Source organism: Strix aluco, chromosome 3, assembly GCF_031877795.1.
Source record: "Strix aluco isolate bStrAlu1 chromosome 3, bStrAlu1.hap1, whole genome shotgun sequence".
Taxonomy (NCBI): domain Eukaryota; kingdom Metazoa; phylum Chordata; class Aves; order Strigiformes; family Strigidae; genus Strix; species Strix aluco.
The window spans coordinates 57,180,452-57,206,964 of NC_133933.1; the positions used below are offsets into that span (position 1 = coordinate 57,180,452).

At 40.5% G+C, this 26,513-nt stretch overlaps 1 protein-coding gene across 6 annotated transcripts in view; it reads left to right on the forward strand.

Moving 5' to 3' along the window:
- Positions 1–26,513, forward strand: part of UTRN (utrophin) — a 387,283-nt gene that overhangs the window by 29,267 nt on the left and 331,503 nt on the right. For 2 of the 6 annotated variants that reach the window (XM_074818670.1, XM_074818674.1), the window contains exon 1: positions 5,732–5,830. The exons of 3 other annotated variants lie outside the window; for them this stretch is intronic. In XM_074818670.1, the coding sequence (XP_074674771.1) occupies positions 5,737–5,830 (94 nt within the window). In that variant the 5' untranslated portion in view covers positions 5,732–5,736. Of the gene's footprint in view, positions 1–5,731; positions 5,831–20,080; positions 20,103–26,513 lie in introns of those variants that run through there. One more of the 6 variants, XM_074818676.1, reaches the window with a different exon arrangement.

Sequence of the window (26,513 nt, forward strand, 5' to 3'; positions counted from 1 at the left end):
ATGTTTTGGGTTGGCTTTTTTTTGACTCTGATAACAGCAATGCTATTTTGGAAAGAGGGATGCTTGCCTTGGGTCCTTGGCAGGAGACAGGTTTATCCTCTGGGGAGTGGAAAGTTTAACTGGAGATGTGTCTGTTGGACATGTAACTCTGTCTTCTCTCTGTAATTGCTGTATTTATTCTTTAAAGACTAACTCCAGCCGGCACAAACGTGCTGAACTTCTTATGTGTATTTGTCAAAATGTGCTAATGGAGAAGAAGCTCCTTGCAGGAAGGCTGTCCCTGAGCCACCTACGGTCAGCTATATAACCATAGGGAGCAGACTTTTTTCTTAGTTTTAGGGTGTCTCTGCTCTGATGGTTTCTTTCTGGGCTAGGAAAAACAGCCTGTTTAGCTTAGGGAGCTCTTTATAGTACTCTTGCTCTTCAGGGAAGGAATGGGAAGACTTGGAGCTCCTAATGCAGGCTCTGAAGATCCTTTTTTCCTGGTGAGCAAAACTCCTCATCCCTAGCAAAGAGACTGCGGGAAGTCCAAAGGTCTTTGGTAATGGTTCCTTCAGAAGGCAGAGCAGCTCTGCACAATGCTGTCCATTTCTTTGCTCTCTGTGGCTTTTTGTTTTGGAAAAGGATGAATAAAATACATTGTTGCAAACGGGAAGGGAAGTAGACTGTCCGGGTGGGAAAAATTTAATGCTAATTTTAAAAAGACTGGTAATAAATATGTACACTTGTGATAGCTCACTGGCAGTACACAAATAAATAATGTGGTCTAAATGGTACGGCTGAAGAGTTAATGTCTTAGAGGGTGCTATCTGATCACCCATGTGTCATGGCAGGACATTAAAAAAGAAAACCAAACTTCTAGATGTTTGAATCTGCAGTTGTCAGTGACACTCTGCTAACCACTAATGCCTCAAGTCCTTGTCTGACTGTACCACTGTTGAAATGTGCCTGTGATAAATTTAACTGTGATTATCTCCCCTCCTTCTCCCCCAGCAGTAGGAGATGAGAGTTTCAGTTTTCAGGATGAAGGCCGTGGTTGCAGCACTGGCTGGTATTGGTGTCCTCAGTGAAGTCCTGAAGGCTTTGGCAAGCAGAGGTCTGTGTGCTTGCTCCAGAGCTGCCCTCTAGGCTGTCTTTCCCTTCTGCCCAGCCTGAGGCGAACCCCAACACCTCCACACAGTCCTGCTTGGTCTGCGTGGGGAGAGCTGGGAGGGTTGGCTGCTCCTGTTGGTTTAGTAAGGTCTGTTGCTGTTCAGAGTATGTATATATAATGTGTGTGTATGTATATATATAGGTATAGGGAGTGGATAGAAGGGTTGCTTCTAGAGCTTTTAGCCCCTTCTTTGTCCTATTTTGTGGTACCTAAAGTTAGAACATGGTGAGTACTTTGCTGCTGTAGCTGGTGGACAGGGAGGAGGAGTCTCCTTCCATGCAGGAGCTGTCTCCTGTGGGGCTCTGAGTATTTGATATATTGATATTTTGGAGGCAGTGCCTTTTGTTGCAGAGTGTGCTGAGGGCAGTGCTCTGTCCTGGGTGGAGCTGCCCATCAGCAGTTCTCACAGCCACTTGGCTTCTGGGCTGAGCCCAGGCTCCCCAGTTTGTCCCAATGCAGCAGGGCAATGACTGCTGCCAGGGCAAGTGGTACTGAGAACTGTAAACCAGCAGGATAGCTGCTTGGAGGGGCCAGGGTGGCAAAAGTGATGGTCCCTCTCCTGTGCTTGGGATTGCATACTGTCACTTGGGGCTCAGCACAGGGCTCCTGCTGAAGTGCACATTACACCCCAGCATTCAAGCACACAAGTGTTTACCCGTGCATCTGTCATTGTGATTTGCTTTATAAAGGTGCCCATTAATGGGCAGGAACCTTGCTTCAGGTGGTGTGCTCAGCATCTTAAATGAGAAGCAAAATGGAGAAGGCTCCTACATCTCCAGTGGACCTGCTGTCACTCCTCTGGGCTGCTGGAAACGGGTGTCTTGTTGTATGTCATGGCTGGGTTTCACAGGTATGACTATAATGTAAACAACACTTTTGAAAGAATAATGTGCTCCACAGGTTTTCTCAGTATTTACATTCAAAATACTCCCTTCAGTATCTATACAAGAGAAAAAGGGATTGTTTGTTCTGCCTCTTCCACGGTAGCAAGGGCATTTACTGTACTGCTAATTTCCTTTTCAGGAGAAAACTTTATACTGACATGAACCTGCTGTGTGAAAGGAGGTTTCAACAGAAGTGCTAAAAACTGTTAAACATCTGAAGTTCCTGTTGCTGTGGGTTTCCTTGAAAGTAGGGGTTAAACTTATGACCAGTTTCCATCAAAAAGCAACAAGCACTTGAAACATTACCTTCTGTTTTAAGTGTCTGTTGTTGCCTTTTCAGCATCCTTCTCCTTAGCATTGCCCTCTAAGCTCTCCTGTTTGCTTGCTCAAGCAAGCCTTGTGTGGTCTGCTAATTCAAAACATGTTTGTCAGGCCAGCCAAAAAATGTCCTGTCATGTTGTTGTGGTGAAATAAAACATCCTGAACAAAATTGTGGGGTGTTAATGTCCCACAGCATGAGAAGCACTTAACCAGAAGCTCATTATATCAGTGTTATAAAGGGTAGGGCTCAAGAGGTAGCACAGGAACCCTACAGAAAAGTGGGATCCTCCTCTAGGAAGGAGAAAGCTCTTGTCTCTTGTGTGATGGAGAAGGAAGGTGAAGGAAGAACTCTAACTCCTTGTTCTGCTCCCATAAGAAATTCTATAGGTTGTTTTTTTCCTCCTCCGTAAAACAAGCCTTTCTCTGCAAACTTGTCTGGAAGAATGGAAGTTCAGAGCAGGGTTAACCAGGCCCTACTTGGAACAAAGCTGGAAGGAGGGAGGCCGTGAAAAAGCCAGTTTCCTCTTCTCAGAGTCAAGGCATTCAAGACTCTTGGAAAGCTCCCAGAAGGCAAAGAAGAAATGGAAACCAATCTGATTCTAGACTGCCTTGCATACAGGGGATTCCTATAATTAAAGGATGTTGCCCTCCACTCCCATTGTTGTTTGCCTCTGTGAACTTCAATTTTACTTTGAACCTAGTGCTGACTTCATATATGCTGGGGCTGTGATAGAGAAGTGATCTGAAGTATTTGAGCTCACCTTCAAATGAACAGATACAGTTCTCTGTTGTGGTTTTTTTTTCCCCACCTCTATGCTTTTTCTGTACTTTCCTGTTCCCTGCTGCATGGACTGAGCTATTGATGGGTGGTGTTTCATGTATGAAGTATAGCATTCAGACCTTCTCTTCTACAAGGACTGAGTTGTCATTTAAGCTCCAGTTCTTCTGAAAACTATTAAAGTAAGCTTGTCATGTGTTAAGCCTAGCCTTGTTCTTCACCATGCTTTGTAATACAAGGACAAGCATAAAAACACATGATTTCTACTTACTAGACTTCTACTTAGGCTTTACTGTCTACCCACTGTAGTTTCGGCTGGTCTGTTTGGCTGGTCTTTTTATCTTACAGGATGATAAGAAGACTAGGCAGCCAGCCAGCTGCTTTTGAACTATAATAGAGCCAGTGGTATGTACAAAATTTGATTACTGCTGTCAACACCAGAGTGAATAAAAGAGAGCACATACTCCAGTCAGAGAGCTGCTAAATGAATGGCCTATTGAATTCAGTAGTAGTAGGAATAAGACCATCTTCTAATGAATGAAGTGGTTTATGGGTAGAGTGTGTGCTAGCGTGTTGAACTCTTGAGTTTGTTTAAAAAAAGTAAAAAATCCTCTTTTGCCTTCTTCAGAGATTACTTTGCCCAAAAGCTTCCATTTCTGTCTTGCTTATCAGCTCCTGTGGTTAATGTATGGATTTCACACCCAGTACTTCCGATTTTGGCAGAGGCTTCACTTCAAAATGTAGCTTAAAAAAATATTCTTGCCATCCTAAAGTTAACTTCTCTGCAGATAGTTTTTGACATGAAACTAACATTAATAATTCTATCTCCATTTAGACAAAAGATGCACTGTTTAACAAACCAAACCCCCTCTTTATTAAGTTAAAAAATATTCTCAGTGTATATTCTTATTGAAATGTTGGCTTTGCAACGTGAAACTTGCTGTTAGATGAAAGAGATTTCTCTAATGTACATGATGTAGTTGCTGATGGCAGGCAGAGCTTGAGAGCTGAGATCCTCTGGAAACTCTCTGGTGAATGAGTGGTTTCCCTCAGCCCCTCTAATGTCTTCATGCTGAAGTTCAAGAGACTGATGGGGGCAGAGATTGGTGTTTGTCTAACTGCTCTTGCTGACCACACACCCATTCTTCATTGAGGAGTGAAACCCAGAAGTGTTGTAACAAACTAGTTAACACCTGAAACTTGTACGTATCCTTCAGTCTTGGTGAGTGTCTGCTGGAGAGAGTCTTAATTCGTTTGTGCATGGGCCGTACCTGGTAGTGGCAGGGACCAAGGTGAGATGAGGTATTGGGTCAACAGGAGAGCGCTCTTTGGGAATGCAGACCAGTCTTGTCAAGACCCAAAGAAAAGAAGTTCAGGTGCTGTTGGTAAGACTTCTAGTGTACCTTCATGACTGCCTGCTAGTTGTCATTGTATGCTTGGTAGAGTTGGAAGTGTGTTTGCTTTGTGCTTGTGAAGTGCTTAGTACAGTAAGGTTTATATTTATATTTGCTATGGTGAAATACATCACTGTTTGTTTCAAAAATAGGAATCTAGCTTTAAAACTTCATTACCTTTCCACATAGCTCTTGTTTGTGTGGGCCACAGAAATGTTTGGATGTGTCTGATTTAGCCCCTCGAATGTATGGTTGTCTTTATTCACAGAAACAAAACTCCTTTTTTGTGCATTTTGCAGGCTTCAACTTTGAGAAATTCTTAAAATTGGAAAAAGCCCCACCAAAACCACAAAACAAAGTAAGATCAGCTCCTGCCCTCAATAAAATTTAAAGAAAAATCTTACCTTGATTTTTTTTTTTTTCTCCTTCTGTGTCAATGGTAAACATGGTTTAAAGGACGACTTGTAAAATAACTCTGATGCTATCGTAGCCTTGCATTATTAACCACTTGCTTTACTGGGTTGTGGTCTGTCTTGTTTGGAATTACTACACAATGGTACGCCTAATCAGAGTTTGTAATTTTTGACGTGGAAACTTATTTGTAGAAGTTCCTTTTTATGCTGAAATCTTATGTTAAAATTTTCTTGTGCTCTTTTGAAAGGTCATTGAAAGATGTGGATGATCACCTTGCAGAGTTGTTCTGGTTTCACGTTCTATCCAACATGTGGAAAAAGTGTTATGGTAATACTGCAAGCTTTTTTGCGGAATAAATGCTAAAAATATTTAAGATTTTTAAAATGAGTGTGGTATTTGACCAGAGAGGTTCATTTGAACAGAAAAGGAAAATTGCTACCTTCTTTCCTGTTTTCTGTAACTAGAATTTAATTTGCTGGTGCTTTGAAAGCTGGAGTGTCCATCTGTTTTCATAAGGAATAGCAAAGCAGTGTATATATCTGTGTTTAAAGAGGAAAAAAAAAAAATCTCAATTAGCCTGAAGTCTGTTACTTTTTTATGTGCAGGCTTTTAAAGGGTTTGTTTCCTGAATGGTTTTGTCAGTCACTGCGTGACTGAATGTCAAACCCTCTGAGGAAAACCAGTGCCTCCCTCCCCCTCGAATCCCAGCATGCAGTTCTTGCGCGGGTACTAACTAGTGTGTACTTCCTCTGCATCTTCACTTTCCTGTTTTTCAAAGAGTGGGGCTTGATCATGAGCGTTCAAACAGACAAAAAAGTTGTGTGGAAAAAATACAAGGTTGCTGTGCCTCGGGATACCGACAGACAGACATGTTACCCTCTACTGGGTGAGTGTGTGCTTACCTCTTTTCAAGGCTTTTGTAGATAAAACCAGACCTACATGGCTGGATCCTTTTATCTTCTACACCTGATGCAAGCTGCTTTTCTTAACTTTGTTCAAGTTTGCTGACTCTGACAGGAGCAAGTTGTGGTAGGCATGGCAGGAAATAGTCCAGGGAAAGGCTGTTTGCTCCATTGCAAGTGCTGTGCAAGCCCTGGCTGCGTCACACCTGCAGCCGCAAGATCCTCTTGCTGTCGTGGGCTTGTCGATGGCTTCCCTCTCACCTATAATGTTAACTTTTTAAGGGCTTAAGTTTTATTGCTGTTCTGTCTGATCGAAAATCTTAATACCCCCAATTTTCTTAAATTTAAGTTACAGTGATTTCAGTGTTTAGTTGTGTTTTGATTACCTACAGTTCTGCCTACTGTGTCTCTGGGATTTTTGAATGTACATACTTATAGCAGCACCGTCACCCCTCACACTGTTTTTTTCCACTTTGGTGGTATCTCCAGGGAGCAATATTTCCTGTAACTTGGAAAGAATATGTTTTGAGGAGGGGTGCTTTGGAGGAGAAGAAATTGGGGATATTTCTCTTTCCTTTTCTTTCTGATCTCCATTCCTACCTGTCCCAACTGAAACTTCATGGATTGACTATTCCACTGTTTTGTGACCAGGGCCAAATAATATTGATTGGCATGGCAAAGGCAATTGGAGGATTCCTAGTAGCTGTGAATATGCTGTTTAGATACAGTAATTGACGGATGGGGGCTGATTATTCTGTGAATTTGTGTCAGAACTTCATGGATGCAGAACCTGATGATCAGTAGAGAATTTGGTCCATTTGACTTGACTTTTTTTTTTGGATGTATTTTCTGGTACAAAGCTAGAGTCTGGGTTTTTAAAAAGAGAAATAAAAATCCTTTTAAGATGTAGCAGTGTAATGGCTAACTTTAGAATAAAATGGTGGGCTGGGACTGTGATCTCATGTATGTTTGCTTCTAGAACAATGAGGTGGATTTGGATATATGCCAGTATAGTTGAGAGCAGAAACTTTTCCTTTATGACCCAGTCTGAACTCTGTTTAAAAACTGACAAAAATGTCAAGAAAACCCACTAAAGTGAGTGGAGTTGCTTTTGACTGACTCTAGAGAGCTCACTAAATTACAGGTCAAAGAGATCTGGTGTTCTTCAAAATCTGCCTGTATTCACCCTCCTAATGAGGTACAGCTGCAGTTCATCACTCTTGGAAAGTTAGAAGAAAATCAGTTTGCTTGGTTTTTAACCTGGGCCACTGTTGAGGGAAAATGTTTGTTCTGGCTCTGTGTATTGGTGTGGGTTTTTTAGGACTATTTATCAGATTTTTCTTCCTTTCTTTTATCATTGTATTTTTAGAAGAGTATAAACTTGGGACAAGTGTTATAACCAGCCTTGCAATTAAGTGATGAGCACTGCAGTTGTCAAAACCCTAAATTTAATGTTCATCTATGGTATAAGAGGGTGTGTGTGTATGTGAATCTATTTGAGGTTTTCTGTCTCAGTCCTTCAGGTTGTAAGTACCACTGTGTGTACACGGATAATATTTGGTGATGTCTGTGTATATGGATGATGTTCTCTGATGGTGCCTACTCTAATTGGGGCTAGGCTAATGTATAAATCTCCTAGTGGAGTAGCAGCTACTTGCTTGCCCAGGTGCTTTGTATGATTGAGCATAGGGTGCTTAGTGGCTGTTTCTTAAGGCCTGTTTAACTCCCTATGAAAGCGCTCTGTTTTTAAAAGCATATATATCATGGCTGGTATCTGGATATTATAACTTTTCTTAATCAAGCAGCAGGTTTTTTTCCAGGAAATTCCTTGCATTATAATGTTCGTAACTCGTCATAAAGTGTAGGACTGTAGATTTGCTTCTAGGAGAGTGACAGCCTCAAATTCACTGTTACTTGCTCACTTTAATACTATGTATTTGGAGGCTGTAAAGGACTTGTGGCTTTAGGCACTTCTTAGAAGGGCTTGTGTTAAAAATGCACAGAGGAGAGCGAAAAAATCTGAAAAAAGGTGAGAGGTGTGGAAGAGAAAACAAGAGAAAAAACTGAAGGTAAAAGAAATTAAATCTGAGTGGGGGGAAAAAGTCTTTGAGAGGACAGTTTTTGATGAAGCAGTCCTGGAAATATTCAATCAGGAAAAAAATGGGTGGAAAAGTTGGAAGGGGTATGTGTGTGTAATTGTTTTCTTCTTCACCTCCTTGTCTTTTCATGCAAAATCCTGAATGTAAATAACAGGGAGACTTTTGAGAAGTTTAGGAAACACCTTGTGTGTAGCTCTGGCTAGAAGGTTTGGGGGTGATTATTGGCCTGTAAACATTGCCATGTTGGCAGAGGTGTGGCTTTGGTTTTATTGGCCAGCTGCTTGTTGGGAGGATTGGTGGGGGTTGGAGGAAGGGAGATTGAAGCTCATATCTGATGAAGTATGTGAATGTAAATGAATTACTTTAGGTGAAACCAAAATGGATAATACTTCTGTCCTCTGAAGCCTAAACAACATGAGCATGTTTAGTCAGAGATTGGTTTATGGCCTAAAACATAGTAAATAATTTAGTTCGTCTAGTGGGATGTCCTCTTTTATAAATGTCTAATCTTTAATAACCTGTTAAACTCTCAAGTCAGTGATAGGTGCTGGGAGTGGGGTGGCACTGGTAGGCTGCATGGTGCCTAACCGGAACCAAAGCTGGCCCTTTATCTGCAAGGAAAAAACAGAAGGGATCTGGTACTTTATTCACCAGTTCAAACAAATGGGCTCTCTTCACTGCTGTTCCATGTCATGGGAGATAATTTATATTCTTCCAGGAAACCTTCTGAAACTGTTCCAAGAAAACTGTTGAGCTATTTTGTATTTATATTTTTATATACCTACTCTACTGGTGTAGCAATATTTGATGTGGTTATTTTAATTTTTTTTTTTCTAACTCAGTTGCCTCATTACCCGGATGGATGTCACCCTGTTGTTTCAGGGGAGGCTACTTACCCCATATGAAGGAGGTAGAAAAATATGCCAGTTCTGTGAAGCCTTCTGAAAGGGGTTGTCCTGTGGCACTGTTTCTATAAAATGTCAACTTTTGAAGCCAATAAAGCACTCTGCAGTAACTGAATAATCTATGTTAGCATCTTAGCAATATGCCACTACATGTTATTTTATTTTTTCATACAGTTGTCAACAGATGCAAAAGAGATCAATTTACATTTTATTGCGTGAGCTAATTGTTGTGCAGCCCCCCCCACTTCAGTGATTAAGAGGAGTGTTATTTTTTTTATAGCAGTAGGAAATAATGGTAATGACATGACTGAGGCGTTTTGCAAACCCTTAGTTTGAGGGTGTATCTTTTGAAACTCTGCATTTAGCTTCTGTTACCATTGGGTCTCCCTTCTTGCTCTGATAGCCTCTGTTTTGGAAATCCCAGGAGCACTAGCCTACAAATGAAAAGCTTCCTTTCAGGTGGAAAGGAATTTATCTGTGTTCCCACAAGATACATGCACTGATAGGAGCTTGAAATTACTTAATCATGAGACCACAAGCTGTTAAAATAGTAAAACTAATATTTACTATATTGTTCATGTTACTGTAAGCTCTGGGTTGGTTAGTTTGCTTAGTAGAGCTGTACTGGACCTCAAATCTCTTTGATTGAAAGAACTCTGGCTTTCAAACACATGAAGATGGTATATTTCCTTTTTTGGCAGCAGGTGGTAAAGGTTCTGAAATACAGCATAGTTGTAGAAGACGTGTGAAAACACATTATGTAGTAAGTACATTGTATTATGTAGTTGCCTTTTGGGTCTTCACATGAACTGATTTTCAGGTTCTGGAGGACTTTTTTTAAACTCTTCTTATGTATGTTAAACTATTAAATGCACATGCATACTGAGAAAGCGAAAAATATTTTTCTGTTGTCTTGTAGTACAGTCCCTTTTGTAAACTGCAGGGGAGTGTTTTGCTGCTGGGTGCAGGCTGTGCCCCTCCGCACTGTATTGGATGCAGTGGTGCCCGTGACTCACTTCTGCCGTGTGGAGAAACCATATTCCCTCTGGCCGGTGAATAATCTGCCGCTGGTTCACTTTTATGTTTTCACTGAAATGTTCTGACCCTTAACTGGAGGGTTCCATATGCTTCCTGCCCTCGTCCCTGCTGAATGGGGCAGGAACTGGCAGCAGTATGGTCTGCTACGTGACCTAATTTGTGTGGCGTCTGGGTGGAGCGCGCTCTAATCTTCACTAAGCGAGTGGCTGAGAAAGCGAATTGCAGTAATTCCCCAGCTGATCCTTCCAGCCGGTAAAAAGCGTGCTTGTGCTGCAGGGGAAGGAGATGCTGTGTACTCTGACACTTGTTATGTGCCGAGATGAATTTCTAGCTAAGTGTTCGGAAAAGCAGAGAGGAAACAGTTCAAGGGTTCTCTGCAGAAATTTGGAAATGTGGTGGCTGTCTTCTGTGCTGTGTGGAGTGACAGTCACAGCTTTCCCCTTGTGTCTACGCAGATCAAACCTGGCATGCAGCAGTGTGCACTGACAGCTTTCTGTAATATTTGACAGTTAAAAGAGCATTTAATATCGCTTGTGCAGATGGAAGCAGGGTGGCTGTATCTGTCTTGCTAACTTTCTCCACAGTGTGGATTTTGTACTGCGGTTATGAAATGTTTCCTCTCTGTTGAGATAAAATATTGTTCAGTCTTGCTTAACTGGTGTGGGTCTGATTAACTTGAAATTAGGTCCTGAGATATACTAACTTGTATACCTGCAATGTTCAGTTGTATGCCTGGCATCAAATAGGGCTGGAAGCACGACCGTGTCAAAGATCACGTATTTCCCATTGTTCTGGTAAACTGGCTAAAAGGAGGAGTGCATCAAGTTTTTTAGCTACAAGACTAACTACTTAAAGAAATAGCATGTGGTGACGAGGCAGGCCTTGTCCCTGCCTGTCCCCTCTTGTGCTGGTGACTGGTTCCAGCCCAGCACATTTGCAGGGTTGCCCCTGAGCTGTCCCTTAACAGCAAGGCTTCAGGACTACCTGCCTTGCGTTGAAAGAGAGCATCCTGCTGGGCTTCCTGACCTGGGGAAGTGGAGCCTTTAATATCACTTCTTTTTCTCTCAGCTATACTTTTCCCCTGCTAGAATTGTACAGCTCAATCATTTTAAGCTTCAGATGATTTTAAAAGGGTCTTAGCTGGTTTAATACCTTGTAATGTGAAATATTTTTAAAGCAATTCATAAAACACTCTGTGCAGACCATTGAAATTAACTATTGCTCCCAGCTCAGCTGTAGTAAAATCAATATTTACTTGGCCTGTGTGACCTAAGTCTTTTTCTATAAAAGGAAAACATTTATTTCCACTGCTGCTTTTAAGGTAGCAAAGAGATAGTAAAGTTAATACTTTCTGAAAGTAAAACAATAGATCCCCTCTAAAGCTGCTTCTCATACATACAGTCAATACAGAGATTTTTGTCAAATTTCTCAGGCATACCCCTTTCTAAAAAGTTAGTTGCTATTTCTCCACTTCTAGTGCAGAAAGCAAAGATTATGATCTTTTCAGTTGCTGAAATAAATACAAACATGGAATTGAATATTTGGTAACTGATCTGTATAACTAAATAGCATCCATTTTATTTTCTCTGGTATTCTATAATGTAGGTCTTGCATTGTATTTTAACCAAATAATTCATTACTAATTCTTGCTGTAGTTTTCCTTTCAGTGAATAAGTTTTAAGCTTCAGCTTGCTGATGACAATTTGAGATTGAAGGTTATACACTGGGATTCTTAGCACTGTGTAAAAGAAAGGCAGAAAATGCTGTCCCCTGATGTCTTACCATCATTCTGTATCTCTTGCTATGGAATCTCATGTGAGCATTTCTTATCTAATCTACAAGCAGTAACTCCAGTAGCTTAAAAAAAAAAAAAGGTTCCAGGTGTGGGTTACATAGATAAGCTTGAGGCACGTCCCCACAAGAAAGTTTTGTTTAGTAATCTTGAATTCCTGTAGAGTCTCCCACAATGATCAAGCTCATTGCTCAGTTTAATAAAAAAGAGAGAAAATGTTTTTGATGAACTTCAGTATCAAATGGTGACTTACTGATAGTGGACTCTGCTATAATAAGCAAGCAGTAAATGTGTTGGGCAGTTAAATGAAACGAGTATTTAATCCTTTTTGGTTTTGACCTGTGGACAGAACTGATTATACAAAAGTTAATGTTAGCAGCAAGAGTTGCAAGTGCTAATACCTAGACAGGATTAAACCATTTGCAGTATACTTTTTGTGTGTTTAGTTAATTCTGATGTAGCTTCATTCCTGGCTTTAATGTAGTCAAATGGTATATGCTCGAAATAATTGGTCTGTTATTCCCACTTCAGTGCACAGTGCCAGCCTTCTATTGGAGGTGCTCTTGGTTTTGAGTAATTTGTCTACCTACAACTAAGAGGAAAAGTGCTTGTTTTAACCAAGTCATTTTATTGGTCTTGCAATTGAAAGAGAAACCAAGATACCGCTGACAATGCAAGATATGTTATCCTTCAGAGATATTTCATTTTGGCAATGGATTAATACCAGAAAGCAGTGCTGTTTAATTCATTGTTAGAATCAAATGGTTTATGAATGATAGTGTGCAATACTATAACACACCTTTCTTGTATGTAGAGCGTCCATCTTGTTTCTTTGGGTTTTTTTTATGCATTTGGTGGTTGGGGTTTTTTGTGGGTGTTTCATTATTTTTTTTATAGCAATAAAAATAGCGTCAAGAGTTTGCCCTCAGCAGTTGAGCTGGAATTATTTTATGACTAGGTAAACTAGTTTGCTGTCCTATCTCCCATTCTTCCCTGAGCTAAGAGGAAAGATTTTTCTGTATAAACTGCAGTGTGTGCCTTATTGCAGTTAATATTGTCTTTATTGACTCTGCAAAATGGGTTTACTGTTCAGCCCCTGTGGTGGGTTGACCTTGGTGGCTGCCAGATGCCCACCTAGCTGCTCCCTCACTTCCCCCTCATCTGGACTGAAGGAGAAAATAAGATGGAAGAGCTCATGGGTTGAGATAAGGACAGGGATATTGCTCACCAATTTCAATTGTGGGCAAAGCAGACTTGACTGGGGGGAAATTATTTTCATTTACTGACAAAACAGAATAGGATGGTGAGAAACGAACTAAAACACCTTCTCCCTACTACTCCTCTTCTTCCTAGGCTCAGCTTCACTCCTTCATTCCCAAATCCTTGCCTTCCTCCCCCAATGGGAATGAAAAAGCCTACTTATTTAAAATATATCTTCAAATAGAATTGTCTTTTTTATTTGAGAGAAAAGCTGACTTTTCTTGGCAGACACGTGCAGTTAACCTTCAGCAAGAGCATGAGCTTAAAAGCATATGGTCCAAAAACTTCCAGATGGTAGAAATGGACTCTTGGTCTGAAACAAACTTAAGAATATTTGTAAATAATTCAAAATATGATTTAGCAAATATGCTAATGTTTGTGGGAGTAAGGTTTGGCTGATAGTGTTTCCTTGTACTTTCCTGTATGGTATGTGACTCTAAAACCAACACAAACAAAACCCATGTTGAGGCAAGGAGACTTGCATTAAATATTTGCAGCATCTTGGAAATGGTCCTGATCAGCTGCTAAGCAAGTGCAATCTTCTGCTGCTCTGTGTGTAAACACTACTCTCGTTTTTAATGGCATCAACTGAAGTAGCCTGCAGGAGCAGTAAGACTGGTTTATAGCCAGCATAAGCAGTAGTGGATGTTTTCTAGCCCCTTCTGCTGAAGTCCTGGCATGGTGTTCCTTATTCCCACTGTCCTGTCTCCCGCCCCCTCTGCAGCATGCCCAAAACTGCATGCCTCCCAGCAGTCACTTTCCGGAGTGGTAGAGGGTGAGTCAGGTCACAGTGGCAAAACTTACGTGTTCCAATATCATTGTCCTAGTGAATACCCTTGAACATTATCCGCAGCAGAGTCATTGGGGTAAATAATTAGCTATTGTTTTTACAGTGTTAAGGTGCTCTTTATCTGTAAGATAGGAGACTATTTGGCTAACCTAAAATTATTCACTCTAGACATTTGGGAAAAAAAAAACCCAAACCCAACCCAAACACAATAAAACCAACCAAACCCCCAAAAACCTCACTAAAACCAAACAACAGAACCAAATATATCTGAGTGTGTACACAAATTATCAGTGTCTGGAGGAATTAATAAGTGTTCTTCATCAGTTCAGTAGTTTAGCATTCAGTCCTGCCACAGTCATTGCTCCCAGTTCAATTGAAAATTGGATGTGGCACTACAAATAAATCTGTAGCCACCTTATTTTTCATAGTGTCGTCCATGGGAGCAGAGTAAAGTTGATGCTAGAGTTGGTAGAAGTTCCTGTAAAATGGCTCAGACAGCCTGCAAAGCAACAGGTGTTATCAGAAATTCTTTACTGGCTTAACAGTAGCTCTTGAAGACTTGAGGCAGCTAGATCATCTCTTATTGACTTTTGTTGACTGCTTTGCAGTGGAAGAGCGTGCTCTCATGTCTAATAAATCATGGAAGCCTTTTTCTTGTTTCTCTGTCTTTATTCATTCTCCTGTTGTGTTCTCATGCCAGCATAAGTGAATTATTGAGCCTTTACCTTTGCAAGAAACAAACCAAATATGCAGTTGAGGAAGAGTTAAAACAAAGTTCTGAAATGGTAACTTAAGTTGTCAAATAAATGTTTTGGGGGGGGGAAGCTTCCTGGTATAGGTAAGTGATGTGGTGTGTGTTTTTAACTTTGCACAAGTATGATATTGCTAATAGTGTGGTTTTCTGTGTGACCTTCATCTTTCCTCCTTTTCTGTTATTCTTAAATACATCTTTGAAGTTCTTAGATAAATAGCTTCAATTTCTCAGGCTCTTGTTTCATCCACTCCTTCCTGATGTTACTTTAATATGACACTTCTGTATTTATCTCTTAACTCTAATATTTTGTGTCTTAACTGGTACCTGCTTTCAGACTCCATCTTTCCCCCTCCCCCAATTCCATTCTGCTATCCTGTGGTTTGGAGATTGACATGATCCAGGTGATTAACTTATGTCATAGGGTTGGAGATGATACAATAAATACAAACATCTATGTTTCTTCCTTGCTCACTCTTTATCTTTTGTAATTCTTCGTCCTCTCACAAGAATGGATGTCCTCACATACTGCTTTCTTGTATAGCTTTTTCCATTCTGCTAAAAGTAAAGAATAAAAGGTAGAGATCCAGTCTCTTCTGGAAGATGTCTGGGTTTTTTCCCATAATGTTCATGTCCAGGAGGTGCAGGTATTACAGTTTGGTAGGTGGAGTTCTGGGTCACCTTCTAATGCTCCCTTACTGAGCCCAAATTACATTCTGCATTTGAAGGGTGAGAAGGCTGGTAGTCACCCTTCGCTGCTATTCCTTTTTGCAGCCATGTAAAGACTTGAAGCTTTGTGACATGAATAGGAAGAATGGAACAATGTGACTCTGATTATAGATGAGACTAAAGAATTCTAAGCTTTTATTTGTTTAGTTTTTGGCAACTTGTTGTTTTGTTTTATTGTATACTTATCTCTGCAGGACTGGAGACAAGTCTTACATGTAGAAGGTTGTAATTAAATGCACCAAACTAGCATAATAGGTTGCTACGTCAGCTCTTAGTCACACTAATTCTTTTGAGAGCAAAAATCTTCACGTAAATTCCTTTTTCTAGCCTCCTTAGAAGTCTTCTCTTTGACACTCTGGTGATTCTTCCTTTACACTCTTCCCTTTCCTTCAGTTTTCACTTGTCATCTCCAAAATTTGGGGGTTCTGTTTCTGAATAAACAGAAGTCATCATCTTGTGAAGCCAGTCATGCCAGTTCTCATCTTGGACTGAAAAGATGCTGCAGGATAAAGCCAGGAAGCTGTATTCCGGTCCATACTGCCTTTTTAGCACTTCCAGAGTCCTTGTTAGCTGAGCTGTGTAACTTTGAGGGGGGTGATAGCAATATTTGGTAGAATAACTGTATAAAAAAGAGAAGACACTGTAGCTTCTGGCTTGCTTGAGTTACCCTTCAAATGTGAATTTTTATTTCCAAACCTATTGAATAAAGCTTCTTGTGCTGTTTGAGCAAGTAGCAGGTAGGTGGGTGACTGTGACATTCAAAATGTGTTTGGTCCTGCTACACCAGCTTGCAGACGTGCGTGCAGTTGCAGGAATTCTGTCCTTGCCACTTTGATGTGGTAGGCTTCATGAATATTTGGGTTTTGTAAATGATCCTACTTCTGCCACAGGTTGGTTGTGTGTGTCAGCAGTAGACAATCTGAAACATGAACAGTGTATTGCAGCTTCCTCTGTGATGCTTCAGACATCAGTGTGCATGGGTTCATATGCCCTTCCATACATCATTACTACTGCTTCCTATTTCCTTGCTTCTTTGCAGCATAAAGTTTTGTTTCCTTTTTTTGTACTGCTGCTTACTTGTGTGTTCTGGTTAACAAAATATTCTAACTTCTAAAGAGTAGCCTTAATACAGCAGTAGTGTGGAAAATCAGAAGTGGTAAGAGATGTTAGAGATCTTCAGATATGAAGATCTAATCCATATTATATGAGTTAAACTTCTTACGTAATTGCTTTGTGGATGAAAATGTTTGTGGTGTTTCTTAAACAAAGTGGTTTTGTGATTCAGTTTTTGGGACTGTTGTCCAAAGGAACAAACAGCTATAGAAAAATCTTGAAATAGCTGTTTAGTATTAAGCTGTTTAGGGTTTTCAACTGTACTGGTATTACAGTGGTTTAAGATATGTTAAAGCAGAGCAACTTAAAAGACCGATGTAGGTGGGAAATGGAATCTGACTAAATTGCAGGCATGATAACATTAAGTGTCACAAATATTTGGCAATTTCAAAGCAGCCAGGCACTAGCTGACTTTTTGAACATCGCATGTGCCTTATCCTCCTCTCTGCTTGTCTTTGAAGGCAAAAATACTAACTATCCCCAGCCAGTTTAATCACTTAATTTTTGCCCAAGGTGTACATCTGTGTATCACTGTAAATTCGCACTGCTGTGAACTTGAGTAAGATTAAGAAAAAATACCTGCCAATGAACTAAAAGCAGTCAGAGTATTCTAGATTCATTGTGCTGCCCCTCTGAGTTTAGGCAGCAGGAGAAACCTTGGTGAAAGGCTAATTCAGGGCTAGTATATACTCAAGGTTCTCTGACCTCTTACTGCAGTAAGACCATGTGGATGACCAGAGCTGCTACAAGTACCTTTTTTTAAACAAAAAAAAAATCAAGATGGCAGTGTGTGGTGCTCTTGGAATTAATCAGGTGGTAACTCAGAGCGCATCTGCAAAATAAAATGTGAAATGTCACAGCTTCTAGCAAATTTTATCAATCGTATTGCTCTTAGTTTTGCCTTGTGTGATGCAGATAAAACTGGCAGAAGTACTGAAGTTACTTGTGATAGTTAAGAATGCAGGATGTGGAAAGTAAACTTTTTTGCTTTACATTTGTAGAAAAGGATCTAAAATTGAGTTAAAAGTACTTTCTAGATGCATTCCCCACTTTCTCCCCACACCTAGTGTGTAGTATACAAAACTAAAAGGGGAAGTCATGTGAGGACTACAGTGTCTTTAGGAGACGACCTGTGACTTCTATTTTGTAGTTGTATTTCACTCCGTTCATACCACTAGTTCTTTCTGTGATGCTAATGTTATTTTAATGTTTTGGAAAGAATAATATTACTTTTATTACTTCTGTTGTTACTTTATTTATATCACCTGAAGAGTGTGAAATGCATTGTTTTGGGTTGGTTTCTTTTTTTACTACTGAGCTTTGTAGTTTGCCATAAGTTAAGCGCATCATTTTATTGAGTCTTTGAAATTTGAAATTCTTGTAAATGTGTATGAAGTTAACTTGTTTTAGTAGCTTTCTCACTCAGAGAAGTGCAAATACATGTTAAATAGAAAGCAAGTTTCTCTTAACCTTATTGGGGAACCACATAAGAGTTTTGCTTTTCTTTGATAGAGAGCCAGTCTTTTTGCATGCTTCTGGGATTGCATCCCTGCCTTATCCCCATGTCCTTTCTCTCCCTTGTTTGACTCTTCACCTCAGAGCAATTATAGATTAATCCAGACTCTTTTCAACATGCTCAAATCTGTTGGACCACTTGGGTTTCACCTCACCAGAGCTGACTAATACTTGGGAGTATTCCCATGGGCAGTTCTGAAGAAACTAATATGTGGCTGGCTCTTGGGAGAGCTGGAGATGCACAGATAAGGTGCTAACAGTCAGCCTCAGACCAGGATGTCATACTGAACCCTGCCTTTAAGCACAGCTCTTGTTCTAGCTGTGCTTATATCAGGTATATCTTTTGGGAGATTTGGGAAATACTTGTTCAGTATAGTAAGAAACATTATTTGATGCTACTTACAAAGAGTTTTTCTTTCTAGGGTGGGGTGAGGATGGGGGTGTGAAAGCCTTGGAAGAAATTCCTCCTTGCCTTATTGTGACCTAGCAATGGTGATCTTGTCCTGGCTTTTTCTGGGGTGCCAATTAAGTGCTGATCATATTTTTAATCCAGTATGACACTGGAAAGTCGTAAGTATTTTTATTGACTTAAAATATCTCGGACCAAATTCTCTGAGTTTCAAGATAAACCTATGAATTGAGGAAATGATCATTTTGTATTGCATCAAATGCTGTTGTCCGCAGCAGAGGTTGTACTTGATACTTTGCTTTTGCTCTGCTGTATAGCCTCCCTTTCTTACTGGCAGAAAGAGTTGATTTGTCACGTGGTTATACTCTTTTCCTCAAAATAAGTCAATTAAGCTGGAAAAAGCTCTTCATTGACACAGCTTTGGCTATGCCAGAGGAGGTTTTGTTATTAGTGATGTCCATGTGTACTTTTCATATACCAAGCCAATGTAGTTGTGCCAGCAAAACTCAATAGTGTATGTCTGTGTTTAGATGCTGACTTATGCCTACTGGTGGTAAAAAGTTTTTTGACTAAACCTCAGTTTCTTCCTGTGTTGCGAGCTAGTTTTCATTTAGAAGTCATTCAAAGATACAAAGGCCTTCTGTATGGGGGGAAATTCCTAAGCATTTGAGTTTAAACATTGCTATCTAGTTAAGTCAAAGTTGCATTGCAGGTCTGGTTTTAAAAGGTCTTGAGCACTGTTACTGAACTAGTCTCTTGATCTTCTGTGTTGGCTCTTTCAACACTGAAATTGGTCTGATGAACTGGTTTATGCTACTTACATATCTTCAACCTGGGTGCTTGGATTCACAGTTCCTGTTGGATTTAGCAGTGAGTGGTGGCTCAGGGGAATGAGTTGCCACAAGGAGGGCTGTGCTGGGTAAGCACATCTTCAGTAGTGCTTCCTCTAATATACCTTATTTTCCCGTGGTTTGCAGTTCAGGGATTTCTTCAGCCATAAATTATATCCATCTTCTTGTGGACTCTTAATTCCATAACCTTATTTCTGCTTTTTTAGCCCCTTTATACTAGTGCCCTCATTTGTCTTGCATTCACTGGTGGTTATTGTCATTAATTTTGGTACTGAGGCTAGCAAAATTCAGGCGGCAAACTCCATCCCCACTGAGGCATAGACACCTCCGGCTCTGCTGCAGAGACAATAACTTTTGGCAGAGAGTAAAAATAAGTCAGGGACTTGAAGCTCTTGAGCTGCTTTGTCTGGGCAGCTGCCTGCCGGGCAGGGGCTGTGGATCCTGAGCCTGCATGGTGCCTGACTCCTCAGCACCAGGAAGGTGTGCAAGGAGTCCCTCTCTGAAAATGCACCCAGGACAGGATTACACCTGTTAGTATGACTGATCTGCTGGAGCTGTTGCCGTAGGCAGCAGTAATAATCTGAATTGTAATTATCTGCTTTCATTAGGTGATCTTTCTTTTTGTATAGCCACTTTCTAGGAAGGTAAAGGTGATGTCTGTTACAAATTTTACATGCTCTCACAAAACCACTTGATGTGTTAGTGACAGTACTCAAACCCTACATTTGCAAACGTTCCATCACAGTCCTCCTAGAAGTTGGTCATTAAATAATAAAAGCACGGGGGTTGGGGTGTGCACATGTAATACTTTGCCTATACAATTGGCCGCTGAAATCCCTTGGCTCAGATTCTGGAAAAGGCTTGACAGACTTTGAACTTTGGTTGCTCTCCTTTCTACTGCTCCGTTCCTGTATCTTCTCCAGTTTTGGTCACACTGGAGTGGTATAATCCTGAAGGAGCTTTCTGTACCAAAGTGGGAAGTCTTTCGTGAGCTCACATTGATGGTGATCACTGGCTTTCTTGATTACATAAGTACCTATTTTAATGCATTCCAGATATTTGTCCTGCAATTGTTAAATAGAGTTTATGTACTTTCAGAGCAGTTAATCAGGGAGGGGGTTCAATTTTGGGGCCGAATTAATGACTAAACCAAGGAAGAAAATGTGAGTTTAATTAGGATATAGGATTAGCAGTGCCTTGACCCATTGCTGTTCTGATCAAATGACAAAAGAAAATTCTTATGTTTGCCAGAAGCCATAAGAAGGGACCATTCATAATACTTTACTCCAATTTCTCCTCTATTCTTACCTCATTAGGGTGTCTTGCTGAATACATGGATTGGATAAGGCACCTTTATGATTGTGTTTCTTCTTGCCTCTAGAGAAAGAACAGTAATTTCTTCATGGACAGAGCATTTAAAACGTGATGCTAAGCAAAGCTTTTTCTGTACAAAGGTTACCCTTTCCCTAGTGGTGCAATACTTCTTTCCCTTGACCAGCAAAAGAATGTGGTTGGGAAATGAATATTCAATTTATCTCAAGAAATGGGCTTGCTTTTTGCTTAATCTTCCTCACTAGGGCTGGGTGAGGAAAACACTTAACATGCTTTGGGTAGGTCGTGTGAAGCTAAGAGCAGGTTATCTTATGGTGATTGTTTCTGTAGTGAACTTGCTAGAGTGATTTAGAGATAGAAATGAGAGTATTTGGTGTGGTTTATGATAACAAATATTTTGGATTTAAATTCTTCGGTCATCTTATTCTTTTTGCTTGCTTCTCCTTTAAGTGTAGAGCACCACTACATCACGTGAATTTTAGGGGCTTCCTTTACTAAGATGAAACCTGAAATGTAGAAGGTTTAATTAACAAAGGTTAATAGGTGGAGGTAAATACTTTACAGGCATCAGTGTGACGGATCCTTGACAAAAATAATGGAATAGCTAATGAAGTTCAAACTTAGCCTGTCTGGAAACAAAATAAACAATATGCTTTTTTTTTTTTTAAACCATATTTGCCTATTAGATTTCTGTAAAGACTGGGCTCAACTTTGTTGCTGAGATCAGTATGCAACAGTTTGAGGAATACTTTGTATCTGGGTTTGCTTCCCCCTGCTTCTGTCTTCCAAGTATTGCCTGCCCAGGGATTGGTAAGGGTAATATGACTTGGTGTGAGTCTTCATTGTGAAGAATTGAGATGTGTTAGTCTAGAAGTTGGTCACAAAGAGTGTAGAAGCTTTCCAGTATGTAGTCTGTTAAGTAAAAATGTGTCAGGGAGCAGCTTTCCAGCAAGTGACTTGATGAGCTTTAAATGCTGGCAAGTTTGTGAAATGGGAACTTGCTTTCTTTTTCTCTCATTCCTTTTCTTTACCATGAACAGGCTGCATGTTCTTGGACATGTTACCCTCTGTTCAGGACTGGTGAGACCACACCTGGAGTACTTGGTCCAGTTCTGAACTCCTCGGTACAGGAGGGATGTGAACATACTGGAGTGAGGGCCACTAAGATGATGAAGGGACTGGAGCATGTGTCCTATGAGTGCTGAGACTGTTCAGCCTGGAGAAGAAAAGGATTGGGGGATGCTACCAAAGTTTTATACCTGACAGGAGGGCACAAAGAAGATAGAGCTGGGCTCTTCTGAGCAGTGCCCAGTGAAAGGACAAGAGGCAATGGGAAGAACAAACTGAAACACAGGAAATCATATTTCTACTTAAAACACTGGCATGGGTTGCCCAGAGAGGTTGTGGAGTCTCTGTCCTTGCAGATCAAAATCTGACTGGACATGGCCCCAGGCAACCTGCTCTGACCAGGGGCATTGGACTAGACAAACAATCTCCATAGGTGCCTTCTGACCTCTGTCATGCTGTACTTTCTGTGAAAACACTTTAATGCAAAATTTTACTAATTTGGGAGCAATGCAGAGTGTGGAGGATTCATACAGGTGGTGAAGCTTGCTTAATACTTCTAAGATGGCTCAAGGCATTCACATGAAAGTGCTGAAGACTTTTATTGATAATGCAGTGATTATAACAGTTACAAAATTGCAGCAGGTATATAAACTATACATGTTCATTGTGTTTGGGGTTTTTTGGGGGTCTAGAGATATTGTTCCAAGTGACAAAGAGTACGTTATGGCTTTTTAAAGACACTTCTTTACTGTTCTCTTGAGTTAATTAGCACTGGAAAGTTTCAATTTTTTTATTACCTTCCATGGTGTGCTTTTTTTTGGTCTTAAGACTAGATTTCTAAATACCATCAGGGATTTGAGGCAATCAAATCCAGAAAACTAATACTGTGACTTTGACTTTGCGTAACTCAACTGCTGAAGTTGTTACGTTATGAATGTCTCATGTACTGGACTACTAGGAAACACTGAAATTCCATGGGGTTATAAATTCCATTTGTTTTTAAATAACTCTAGTCTGCATGCTGCTGTCACTGAAATGGCACCTATGTGGTCTGTATCAAGAGGTACTTAGTTAACATGCTTGCAGGAACATGTAAATAACATTTATGTAATTTAAAAAAATTTCTTAATGTACACTTTTTCGAAGTCTGATTAATCTATTTTCATGAGGAAAGTAGGATACTCTGATTATGCTTGTGTTAATTTTTTTTTTACCCTGCAAAACTGGTCCAGTTTGGATTAACTAGTGGGAAATTTAATCCAATTTTCATGTCCTGAAGCTAATTAAATAGCTACAAGTTGTGTGAAAAATCAGTGGCTGGAGGAAGAGGCCCTGAATGCAGTGTCTCCACTAAAGAAATTAAAAAAAAAAAAAGCATAGATGTCTTTCCTGCTGCCTGATGGATGGCCAGTCCGCATCTGCATGTGAAGTACAATCTGGTGCATACCCAACTACCTATGGCCTGTACCTTGTGTTCTGGGATGAGGTGGGAGCTTGCAGTGAGAGGTCAAAGAAGTTATGGGGAGGAGCTGGCACTGGTGGGGCATATACTAGCATATAGGAAGCCAAGCATTATTAATCTACTTCTTATGAAATTGGAGCAGGTATTGTTAGTTTACATCTCAGGAATTGGCTTCTATTTGTGAAAAGCTGTTGGCCTAGAGAGGTTTTATGATGACAGTCTGGTGGAAGGAGATTTCAGACAAGGTGGGGAGAGATGAATGGAGGAGCCTGGGAAGAAGATGGGCATCTCTGAAGGGGTGGATCAGGAAAGGTTTTAATATTTGGGAAAGAAAAGACAGTAGGGGATGAGGAAGATTTGGAATTGCAGCCTTTGTTTTTTTGGAAAAGAAAGATAAGAAAACCTATGGCTGAACAGAGTTTGGGATAAAAGACTCTGGAATATGAGGGGACAGAAGTTCAGTGTTGTGAATAAGAACTTTGGAGAGTGCTGCCTGTCACGGAGAACAAAATGTTATATCTTTTGTAATCTGAACATTGTTTCCTGAAGATGTTCAGACAGGGTTGTTTGTCTGCCCCATTTGAAACTCTGCCATAACTAGCAGAGAGAGATGCTTTATGGCTTGGCTTCCTTCTCTGCCCAAGCAATGTTGCTTACTTGAGCCTTCGCAGGGTCTCTGACATCTGTTGTGCGTCTGCTTCCTTCTGGTATGCAGATGGGCTTTTTGTGGGGATGGCTCCTGTGTTATGCAGGAGATTACGCTAGATGATCACAATGATCCCTCTGACCTTATATCCTGTGAATCACCTCCACAAATGCAAGTGAGACTAATAATAGTTCTAATTTGGACAGAGAAGAAAGAGCAGATGGCTAACACCAACTTGTGGAAAGCAATTCTGTTTTCATTGTAACTGCTCAGAAATGCAAAGATTTAATCTGTGTTCATAACAAAACGAGCTGTAGTAAATCTCTAGTTTGTGATTCCTACCTTTTATTTGTGTCTGTCAAACTACGCTATCTCTAAAGTGCCCTTCTGTTTGCGTGCTTAGAAATGTCTTAATTGCCAGATTATGGGCAGGAGTTATCTATCTTCTCTTTTTCTGTGGGCCAGTTGCATTGGTTAGGCCTTCAGGTGAGGGCATCTTCCTCTCCCTATGGGTGGTCTGCATAATTCAATACACTCTATCATCATAGAGGTATTTGTGATACCTTTATTTAACTTTTTTCCACAGTGCACTTGCTGATAGCTGAAATACTTTGCTCTAATCAGTTTTTGGTAGAAACTTTTCCAGCCTTAAACCTTAGTGTGTGATCACTGGCAGTTGGTGAAATATGTGCCCAAACGTATTTGTATTGCACACGAATGCTTCTCAGGGCTGTCTTGCACTGGGAGCTGATGCTTCTTGGTTTGACCAAAGGTTAGGGAGGCATTGCAGGCTGCTGGAGTGAAATGCAGGACTGCCAGGCCCTGGAGACACTCTGTGTAGGTGTCAGGACACTTTGCCTCCAATTCTTGGTTTTGCATTGTTGTGCCACGAAAACAGCAGGGTCACTGGCTGACCAGTGTGGGCCGTCAGGCCCAGTGCGTGGTGCTGCAGCATTATTTCTGTCTCCCAAGAGCTTGCTGTTCTCTCCAGCTTCCTTTTAAACATCATTCCAATGCTCTGAGACTAGCAGTGTGGTGTGTTAGATTGCTTTTGCTGGGAGGTATGGAAACAGCTATTTTAATATTGCTTCAGCTGTGAGGATGCTGCCTTCTAAGTTATCAGTTGCTGGGGGATCTTTTATTGTGAGGTAAATACAATTTAGCTTAGACTCACAGCACGCTTCAGTGAGAACCAGGAGGTGGTCCTCATTACTTGTCCGTGGTGGCTTGGTTTTGATGGTGTCTGCTGTTGGGAAACACCAGGGAGTGAGGTGCAAACAATCCCTTGTTTGTTTTCTTTTTTTTTTTGTGTTTGGTTTTTTTTGTAATGCTTGTATTTCATAGTTTGGTCTATATAGAGAATTTACAGTTTGGGCAACTTCATTTTGTATGACAGTTGCTGTAGGCAGGCATCATTACTCCTTTTGTTAGAGATGCAATTAATATAACTGTTTTTGCCCAACTGCTGAAGTTTGGAGAAGTCACGAAGAAACTGTGCTCACAACTATTTAATGAAATTGCAATTGTGGTGCAAAGGTGAAAGCTTACAAGCAGTTTACTTGTTGCTGGAGCCATTTGTTGCAAGAGAGGGGATCAACAGAACAATCTTAACTTTTACTTTTGTTTCTTTAAAGAAACACCGACTCCCCCCCCCCCCCCCCCCCAAAAAAAAAAAAAAAAGCAAAGCCCAACCCAAAACCTCAGGGCTGCTGATAAAGATTATTCTACGTTAATTAAGTCAGGGCCCAGTAGTCCTGATGAGCATCAGAGACTCTTCTGTGAGCTCGGTGGTCACAAACTCTGGTGCTTTGTGGCTTGCTTGGCTTCTTGCCTATTGCTAGTGGGGATAAAAACCACGCTGCTTTCCATCCTCAAATTTTAGATGCTTCTTTTCTCTCTCTCTCTTTCTCTCTCTATATATATGTGGATTAGTCTGGGTGGGTTTGACAAAAAGATAGTTACTTTCAAAATGCTTTTTCTATCTGGAAAATCCTGCACTCAAGAATACAACTTTCCTCTCTTTTTGTTGATTTTGTTTTGGTTTTTTGTTAATTTTGTCAGGGTTTCAGATGTGTGCTAGTCCTGGGTGGGGTGTTATCTGACAGATACTCTTGCTTGCCTGAAGGCTTAGGCAAAGGGATGTTTCTAACTTTGTTACATTCCAAGTGTCTTAATTGAAACCCACAGGCTAATTCCTTCTTCTATTTCCAAATTCCTTTGCTGAGAACTTAAATAATGAGGTGGGGAAGAAAAACTTAAGTCTTAAAATGTGAGATGACCCTTGGTAACTTGCGCTGGAATGGTTGGACAATTTCTGTACTTTATTTGCCAGCCTAGTCTGTATGCTTCTCCAGGGCACTTTCATTATAGTGCTGCTCTGCCAGCTGTTTTGGGTGTGATAACTTTTGTCTTTCAAAAAGTAAATAACAGTTCTGTCATGTAAGCATGTAATGCGTTTTTGGGGAAATAAGAAAGCTGGCTTTCAGTACGAAGCAGAGGTTGAGTAAAGGACAAACCACAATCCGGTGAGGCTTTTGTTTTTATCTCTATTTTTAGATCATTTAGATTCCTTTTTTCTCCTGAACGTAATATTCACAAGGTAACAGATTGGACTTGAACTGTGGTTTCAAGGTGCCCCAATAAAATTAAGGGACAATGTTGGGGGTGGAGGAGGCACATAAAGCTATAAAAGCGGCTGTTGGGGGCCACTGAATGCCAGGACACAGGCTGGGCATCTGATCACAAGAGCTGGTGGTTTTGAGCATACTCCAGTTTCATGGACATACATCATGTGGTATAACAGAAACAGGTTTCAGCAAACAAGCATCCAGGATGGGAAGCTTTTCTTCTGTCATCACAAGAGTTTAATTTTGTGTGTGTGTTTAGGTTTCTTTTTATTTCCTCTTA